The 9904-nt window shown below is 44.9% G+C and overlaps 1 protein-coding gene across 1 annotated transcript; it reads right to left on the bottom strand.

Annotated features, from left to right (window-relative positions):
- Window positions 1-4272: 4272 nt before the first annotated feature.
- LOC103603388 (olfactory receptor 10AD1) lies at window positions 4273-5208 on the bottom strand. The gene is given in 5 exon segments (XM_008587893.1): window positions 4273-4304; window positions 4307-4353; window positions 4355-5009; window positions 5012-5121; window positions 5123-5208. Coding segments are annotated over 5 exon segments (930 nt in total).
- Window positions 5209-9904: the final 4696 nt, after the last annotated feature.

Raw genomic sequence — 9904 nt, 5'->3', positions numbered from 1 at the left:
CTTTCTCTGGAGACACGGTCTTTTATCTCTGCTTCCTTTTGTCCTGTGACTTCAACCTATTCTCTCTGCATGCCAGCTTTTTCTGCTTCCACATGTACGTGGCAGAAGACAACTGCTCCATAGCTTTAGTTTCTGCCTGTTCCAGCCTGAAGCAACCTTATCCACTGCATATCAATTCCAAATTCTTAGGAAAGAGGCCTTAACTGATCCATTGTGGCTATGTCAATTGTGGTGATAGTGGGTGAGTGGATATTTCATGGTACTAATTTGATTGCCCGGACCTACCCCTGTGGGAGGAGAAGAGGATTCTTGGAGAATGGTCTCTGTGTCATAACTGATACTCTCCAAAATGTCCATAGCTAATAGGGAAACATTCGTCGAATGAATGAATGAATGAATGACACGAAACCCAATTTTGTCTACCTCCAGAGCCCATTCTCTTTCTACTACATCACAGAGCCTTCCAAATGCTTCCATTTGAGATAACTGTTTCTGTTGTCTCAGCAAAGGAGAATAACTTTGCATCAATTAGGGTATCTCCAGGAAACAAACAGAGTGCCCATATTAGCATAATTTGAGGAGAGGTTTAATAAAGGATTATTAACAAAGGTGTGGGAGGGGTATAGGTAAATCACAAGCGGGCATGCAGTACCCTGAATCTGTATCAGAGTGGCTAAGCAGGAAAAGGTAAGTGAGAAGGTGCAGCTCCAGAACTTGGAAATAGATAACTAACTAGGTGGAAAGGGCCATGTTCCAGGAGCTGAGATCTTAGGGAAAGGAACTCAAGTAAGCTCGCCACAACCCCCACAGAAAAAGAGCCTCATCCTCATGCTCCTGCTTCTTCTCTCTGATCTTCTGCCTATGCTACTCACTGGCTGAACCCGACAGAAAGCGAGGTAAGGGAACCCATTGATACGGTCCATGCAGGTCAGGCTCCCAAGCCTAGAGCTGGATGAGGATGGTGAGGGATTGATCCGTATAGGCAAACAGAAGTTAGCTAGATCTTTGGACTGGAGAAATAAAAACGTGTATGATTATTGGAATCATATTGGAAGCCCCAAAAGATGAGATTTTAAAAGTGCTCCTAGAAGCTCTATGTATGTTTAATTTTCATGTCCTGGATAAACCACACATTTCTATATATTAAACTGAATATTTCAGAGGAAGGCGCTACCTCATAAGAGTTACCTCAGGGGCTTCCTTGGGGGACAAGGGCTCTGGACATTCCTCCTCCACTCCTATTAGAACAGCTTTGGTTTTATTTGGTTAATACATCAGGATTCTGCTTAAGATTTCATTGAAGAAATAGCGCTACAGCACCTCCTCCGGGCAGTTACTGCGCGAAGCATTAAAAAATGAATCCCAGACTAGTGGAAGACGGAAAAGTAAATAAATTCTAAAACAGTAAGGGTGTACACTGGTAGGAAAACGCACAAGTTACTATGGGAACTCAAAGAAAGTCCAGCAAAACCAGAAAGGGGAAGGGTCAAAGGAGGTTTCCTGGAGTGGATAACCGGAAGGGAAGGGAAGGCAGCTCAGAGGACACTGCTTTTGTTCAAAAGAGGGAAGAGGAGCGCAACCATTATACAATTCGCTAAAAAGGGGGCTATCACTCGGAAAGAACTAGGCTTCGGAGCGTGGACAAGACTGGGACCGCTGGAGTCTCGATGTGATCGGCAGAGACCTCAGCTCAGGCCACCCTCCAGCCTCGCTCCGCCCCCATTCGTCTTCCGCCGAAGGGGAGCGGCCCCTCAACAATGCCACTCGTCTGGGAGGGTATCCCAAGCCGCCAGGGTTCGCATCTGCAGTTGGGGAGAGCTGCGCGGCACTAGTCGCCCAGAACAGACAGCGTTCCGCAGTCAGGTTAGTGCGATGCGACCCGGGAGGGGCGGCCAAGGAGAAGGCGCTCATTGGCTGCCACAGCGGCGATCCGAGAGGCTGGGGAAGGCTGATTGGCCGCAGGCTGTCAGCGCGGGCCACGCCCACCTCTGCTCCCACTCCTAAGCGGGTCAGGGGCCCACAGGCTTCCGGGTAGTTTGGGAGTGAGCTGCGGAGCCCGTCGGGAACGGTGGCGTCGGCTTTTGGTGTGGAAGGTCCGAGGTCCGGCCCACAGCCTGCGGGCGGCAATTCCTGGGTTCCCTGCCCACATTCTCGGCCCTTGGACCGGGCCGTGGTAACCCCAGAACCTGGTTGCGCGCCCTCCGGCGACAAGTGGCTTTGCATACGGAAATAAAAGGGGACTGGGAAGCGACTTGCGCCTTAAGGGTGGCTTTTGGTTATTGCAGTTTTATGGGTGTTCCTGGAGACTGGGGGCTCTTCGTGGCCTTCCGGGGCCGAGGGCCGGGGGCCGAGGCTACAGCAGGGGAGACGCGGTCGGGGCCCTCGGGAGCCCGGGGCCTTGAACGAGAAAGTGCTCTCCCTCGGGAAGAAGGTTCTAGGTCACTCGGCCTGCTTTTCCAGCATTCCGAGCCCCAACCCACCTTCTTCTATCCATGTTGAACGTAACGTTTCTACAACGAAATGGGCGACTTCTCTTGCCTGTGAGTGAGTGAGTGAGTGAGTGAGTGAGTGAGTGAGTGAGTGAGTGAGTGAGTGAGTGAGTGAGTGAGTGAGTGAGTGAGTGAGTGAGTGAGTGAGTGAGTGAGTGAGTGAGTGAGTGAGTGAGTGAGTGAGTGAGTGTGTGTGTGTGGCTGGCTAGTAAACGGATCTGAACTCTTGACCTTGGTGCTATAACACCGCGCTCTCACCAACTGCGCTAACCAGCCAGCTCTTTTGCCTGCTTGTTCTTCATGGTTTAGCTGATATCACCTCTTCGTTATAAAGCCCGTCCCATTCTTCTGGACCTCCTTAGGAATGCAGGCTCTGGAATGGCGCGCCTGAGTTAGAATGGCGGATGTGCCATTCTAAATGCTGTGTGATTTTGAGCAAATTACTTAACCTCTATGAGCCTCAACTTTTGCATCTCAAAATGGTAATACTAGTACTCATAAGGTTTTGTGAGGATTAAATGTAAAGCTCTTGGAACATAAGTGATTAATAAATGTGAGCTGCTATTATTACTATCTGTGCTCCCAAAGTATTGTATAGGTCTGTATAACACTTGTTCTTTGTGTTATCATTATTTGTTCCTGGCCTCCCTACTATACGTTGAGATCCGTAAAAGCTGGAACTGTGTCTTGTTTATAATTTCAGAGTACAACAATTCTGAGCATATGTAAAACTAAGAAATTATTTTTCAGAACACTTTTTAAAAAGCACCCTTTCTTCTCTTTTCCCTTTCTTCCTTTCCTTTTTTTCTTTTTCCCTTTAAAGTCTTTTTGAGACAGGAATTTTCAAACTTCTAGACCCTTGGGGGAAAGATAAGCACTTTTGTCTCATTCTCCATCGTAACCTAGGGGGCCTTAACATTCCCCTAAACATTCCCCTTAACATTCCCCTTGTCAGCTTTAGGCAGGTTTCTTCTTGACTATAGGCCTTTGACCTTCCTTTGCTTAGAGCATTTAGGAAATACCAGGCAGACAGTCATGTTATTAAAGGAAACTAGAGGATTTAGGAGAAGAGATTTGACACTGAGGTGTACTGGCCTCTCCCATCCACCCTCCCCCAGCAACACGCAAGCACAAACAAATTGAGTGCAGTGTTGACATTTAGTGCCACCACAAATTCTCCCTCACTGGCTGGTGAAGGCTGAGAAGATGGAGTTCAGGCTGCTGATCTTTTTCTTCTTTTCTCTAACTGACTTTTCTTAATGTCAATACTGCTCCCTAATTCCCTTTTTCTTAACTTCCTCACCTACTTTTTCTCATATAGGAGTGGGATGGATGAGAGCCGATCCATGAAATGAGAGTGAATGTGAGAAAGAAAAACAGACTAAAACGACAAGTTAAAAGAGAAATAAGTTTACATTTAAATGTATGTGCAATACTCAGGCCAGAGAATAGCATGTAAAAGTATTATTACAAATAAAATAAAATGGAGTTAAGTACATTTATTTATTGAATCCTGTTGTGAGAACTTCGAGGAAAAATACTCAGGAAAGTCCCAATTCTGTGAAAGATCCAAGAGAAAACAGTGCTAGAAGTAAAGTCAGAGAGCTGAGCATTAGACTTCAGGAGGAACTGCCAGGTCTGATTCTAGTACAAAGAAGGCCATAAATACTCTTTCCTGGAGCCTTTCAGTGTTGGAGAGTTACTCACCTGCCAGGGCTGGGGAAGGGTTTGCCTCCCCACCCCGCCCCCAGGGGAAGGAGCTTCTCCTCCAGAGGCCTTCCTGCTAGACAGACTCTGCCTGGGCCAGGTGGCTCTCCCAAGGGCCCTCACCATGGCCCCCTTCATTTCATTGTTGCAGAAACTAGATGATGGGGTTGCACATGGGGGTGATGATGGTGTAGAGGAAGCAGAAAGGCTTGTCTTTGTCAGGCCCATGTGTGCTGTGGGGGTTCATGTAAGAGAACATAACTGAGGTGTACAAAAAGATGACAACAGTCAGGTGGGAGGTACGAGTAGAGAAGGTCTTCCCCTGACCTGAGGGGGAAGTTCTGCTGAGGATGGAGGCCAGGATGCAGGCATAGGAGGTGACGATGAGCACCAAGGGGCTGAGCAGCACCACAATGGCATCAGCAAAGATCACTTTCATGCTAAGCTGGGGGTCCCCACAGGAGAGGGCAATCACTATGGAGGGCTCACAGAAGTTTTCTATGTGGTTGTCTCTGCAGAAGGGAATCTGCAATGACATATATTCAAGAAAGATGCCATTGATCAGCCCAAAGAACCAGGCAGTACCAACCAGCCTGACACAGACCTACCGGCTCATGATCTGGGCATAGCTAAGTGGGTGGCAGATAGCAATGTAACAGTCATAGGCCATAAAAGCCAGGAGAATGCACTCAGCCACACCCTCTCGGAAAACCAAGTACATCTGGGTCATGCAAGAGACAAAGGAAACAGTGTGGTTCTTGACCACCAGGTGGGTCAGCAGCTGTGGTATGGTGGTGGTGATGAAGCAGACAGGTGGCCAAGGAAGAAGTACATGGGGCTGTTGAGCCTGGGTTCTGTCCAGGTGACGAAGATGATGAGGCCATTCACAACCATGGCCAGGCTGTAGAAGAGTAGGAAAATGGCAGAGCAATGCCTGAGTAGAAGGAGAGCTCGGCTCAAAGCCTATGAGTATAAACTCTGTCACTGTGCTACCATTCCTTAGGTCCGTCATCTGGGGTCTACTTGAGGAGGGAGGACAGGAAGAGCACAAGGGAGATAGCTGTAGGGTAATGGTAAGGTACTCGCTTGAGCCCAGAAACCCAACTGTAGAAAAGGATGGATGAATGGTGGTAAACATTTTGGAACTTAGTAAACTCTAGTAAGTTGGCAGTGTGATGGGGTAGTGAAAGTGCCAGGGTCACCATAGGCATAACATCAACAATTAAGAGAGTGATGATTAATTACACTTTGCTTTAATCAGGCATCAAGTGAAGTATTACATCTGCTCTGGTGCCCTCAATATTGAAGGACTGGCTTTTAACAGTAGCGCATTGAGGTGAAAAATAAGATAGTTGGGTCTGGTATCCATGCCAAATGAGGAAAATTTGAAGGAACTGAGGAATGGAGTGTTTGAGGGGAGGGGTTAGTGTCTATTGGCTTATAAAAGACCATATTTAGGAAGCACTTGAGATAAGATAGTTGGGTCTGGTATCCATGCCAAATGAGGAAAATTTGAAGGAACTGAGGAATGGCGTGTTTGAGGGGAGGGGTTAGTGTCTATTGGCTTATAAAAGACCATATTTAGGAAGCACTTGAAAGATATTTGAAGGTGTATTTTTCTAGAAGAAAACATAAATGGCCAGTCTTTGTGTACCTAATTTAAAAAGATGAATGGGTTGAAGTTTCAGGGAAAATAAAAACATTCTAACCCTCAGGATTGTCCCCCAGGTGAGAGTGGTTTGCACATTTCTGGAGACAGTCATGTGTCACTCTTCCCGGTCATCCACCTCTTCCCAGACTTGCTCTCCAGGCAGTTGCTCCTGCTGCATCAACCATCCTTGCTGTGCATGCTGGAGATGGGGTCTGGCTGTGAGCTCTTGCATGCTTTCCTAACAGGAGACAGTTTTCCTCCTGGGGTTGGAATTTAGGGCTGGAATTTAGACCTTTGGGTGTAAAGGATCCAGTCATCCTAATGAGAAAAGGAAAGTTATGAGCAGGGCACAATTCAACCTTCCTGGAATGGACCTTCAGAGAACTTTAATCTGTCCCCTTGTCTCTAGGAGTAAATCTTGTTCTTCCTCCATCTTCAGAGAATGCCCATTTACAATTCCCATGCTCTTCTCTCACTGTTGTAACTTTTAGGAAGCCACTATGTTCATACTAAATCTCTCTTGTACTTTTCATCTTGTTTTGGAGGTAGATGTATCAGATCCCTTTCACCTTCAGATGTTTATAGATGGTTTATACATTCCTGCTTAACATTCAGTTCTGCCAACCACTCCTCTTCATCTTCTCTTCCCCCTTTTCTACACACTCTCACTCTACCCCTCTCTGCTAGACCTTTTTTCCTCTTTCTACCTACTTCCAATTCTCCTCTATTCTTCTCCCTCTCCCTTTCTCATCTTTGGTGATGGCTGCCTGCTATTCATCTATGTCTGGTTGAACTCTTTTCTATTCTTCATGTCTTTCAATCTCTTATATTCTCTATCTGCATTTTAGAAGATACCTCCACTGCCACTTCTTGCAGCTCTAGATTCCCTTTAGGTGTGATTTCCTTGTAGGTCAAGGCAGTGTCTGTACAGTTGGCTATTCTCATCATCTTCACTTTGGGATGCTCCCCTTACACCTAGGACTTCTCTTGGGGGCCCAGAAAGGGAAGGGAAGAGCAGACAGCCCTGTTTAAAATGTGTCTTGGGAGCCTGTGCTCAGCGGACATGTTGGGGCTGAGGTCAGAGTCTGGGCAAGATAAGTCAATGAGCTACACTCCAGAGAAGACTGGGACTTGTTCAAGAAGAAACTGAGGCTTGGCTCAAGGAATCCCTAGGACCTACGAGAGGATAAATGCTTATCTGTGGTTCATTTTGCCAGAAAGAATATTCTGTGATATTTAGTGTCAAGTGCCTTTTTAGCTACCATTAAATGTTAACCAGTCAAGAATTTGTCTAAATAAATGGGACAATATCATGGAAATCACATCCTACCTCTTTCTGATGCTCAGCTGGCAATGATGTTTGTCACTGAATCACCATGGCAAGTGACAGGGAAGATCTCATGGTGTTTGGAAAGGAGCTGGTCCAGGGAGGATGGTCTGATCTGGTGGGCCACTCTGGAAGAGAAGGTGTGTCTGCTGACCTTGTGTAATGCAGGAGCCCTAAATTTGAGAGGGCATTCATGTGGTGTTTACCTATTCCAAAGAAATCACCTGGAGGTCCAGCAGGTAGTTTGTTGGTTTATTAGACCAATGAGAGGCACCAATGGCTTCTGGTTGCTAAGAAGTCTGCACTGCCACAGAGTGCACACAGCAGTTATATAGTTAACAGATCAGAGTAAGAATGTAGATCATTTTCACATGCAGGCCCTCAACCAGCTCACATGACTCAGGGCATGCCAGAGATATGGTTAGGTAGACAAGTTAATTTACCAGCTCATCTCCTGGCATCAGAGCACTTGCTCATGTGCTTAGTGTCCTGCTTCTTCCAGCATCCTATTTATCCAAAGGGGACATGGCTTTCCTCGGGTAACCACCTTGGCCAGGGGCAGCAGCCCTCCCCTCCACCCCGGGGAGAGGGATGGGAGTGCTGGTATGCAAGGGAGGGGGTAATAAGGCTATGTCCAGCATCGACCCTACACCTTGTTAGTTGTCTGACATCTATACTACAGAGATGAATGTCAACTTAAATAATATGAGGAAGTTATATGAGTACAGTACTTCATAGTATAGGTGTAAAACTTTACATGCCCCATATATCTTTTGCTAATAATCTTACTCTGACCCCCTCTTTTTCATATTGTATGTTTTGACCTTCTCATGCTCTTTAAGTTTTCTCAGTGCTAATGAATTCTAGCACCCTAACTTGAAATTTTATTTATTTTTTAATGCTTATCTGTACATAGTTGTGGGGTGCAGTGTGTGTTTCAATACATGCATATGCTGTACATTGATTCACTTAGGGTAGCTAGCATAGCTTTTTACCCATTAGCACACCATTTCTCCTTCCCCCCGGCTCCCTCTCCCCTCCTGGCCTGTGGTAACCATTATTCTACTTTCTCCTTCTGCGAGAACCACTTTTTAGATTTGAAAATTACATGGTCTCCTGTTAGTTGAAGAAATACCAGCAAGAAAATAAGAAGAAAATGTTTATTCTCCTTTAGCTGCAGATAAATACATATTATTCTGTAACATAGAACTTGTCCTGCCAAATATTATTTCTGATCTTCTAAGAATGGACTTCAGAAGTTGTTATGTCTTCTAAAACTAATCCTGAATCTCTTAAATGCAATTTTTATCAGTTGTCTTGTTTAATGGTCATAGTAATACTTAAAGTGATATCTCTGTTTTCCAAAAGGTATATGTATTTATGAAATTTCTTTTTTAAACCAGAAGAGGATCATGGTGTTTTCTTCTGCCAACTGCATAGAGATAAAATAAAAAACTACCCATAACTCTTTGGGTCTCCTATTATAGGAGCTAAGGGATATTTTCCCCTTCAACCCCTGAAGCTTCTCTATAAATCAATTGATGATAACAGATTAATATGAAGAAAAGGCATGACATTTTATTATTTTAACGTTCTCAGGGGGGGCAATACACAGGGAAATCACAAGAGAGTAATTTCCCAATTTTCTAGTGGAGTACAGAAACTTCTATGCTAATTTTCATAGGGAAAGGGGAAATGTGGGATGTAGGAATAAATGATTTTGGGGGGTACTCAATGGGCTTGAGAACATACAACAACCTGAACAAAAGTCTATTTGGCCCACAGAGCAGACAATGACTAGTAAATGATTCTCTTTAAAATACTGAATGGGACCAAAATAGAAAATACAGTTGTTTGTGGCAAAAGTTTGTCCAGGTGTGTTGACAGACTCCAGTTTTTCTTCCTGTGGTATGAGTTAGGTTAATGAAAACTCAGGGAAGGATCAGAGGTAATTGTCTTCTTTGGCAGGTCTGGACTTCAGGTAGATAAGGGAATAGCTTTTTCCTGTGCTTTGGAGAGTGCCAGAGGATTGAGAGACAAGGGTTGGGCAGTGGAGGATGGTCAGAGAGACCTTGAGGCTGCTTCTTTATTCCTTCATGTCAAAGCACCACATTTTTGGTAACATCTTCCCATACCCCAATGCTATTTAAAGTGGTGAGAGTCTGTAATCTTATTCAGATTTACAGTAGTTTACAAATTAGTTCATATACATCATGACATTTGAGCCTCTATTTTATTATTGTATATTAATGATGTAATTTAATCTCATTGAAAACCTCTGATAGGTTATGTTGGACAATGTGGCTGAACGTAGTTTGGCAAGGAGAAACGAATGGGGAATGAATTTTCAGCTGCGGGTCTAAAGTGGTGTCACAGTTGATTTAATTAACCTTCTGTTCTGACCTATTTTAGAACTATCTGCAAGCAAAACTGAAACTGCTCAACAGTCCCAAAAGAGCAGTGATTTGTTCTGGCGGAGAGCCACATGAGGGTGGAAGTAGAACTATCTTGACTACTACATCCCTGGTTAACCATAGACTTAATGGGTCAAGAGAATAAAAGGCTGGATACTTTTAGGGGTGGGGTAGAATGGGGAATCATTTCTTCCATATTCCTGATGTTGTCTTCCATGTGAAGGGAATTGTAATAACATAACACTCCTGACCTTCTTCTTTACACCATTGCAGGGGAGGTGGAATGGCTTCACCTGATTGGTGAATTTAGGAGAAA

This window comes from Galeopterus variegatus, unplaced genomic scaffold, assembly GCF_000696425.1.
Source record: "Galeopterus variegatus unplaced genomic scaffold, G_variegatus-3.0.2 Scaffold4580, whole genome shotgun sequence".
Taxonomy (NCBI): Eukaryota; Metazoa; Chordata; class Mammalia; order Dermoptera; family Cynocephalidae; genus Galeopterus; species Galeopterus variegatus.
This window is presented reverse-complemented; position numbering and strand designations above follow the sequence as displayed.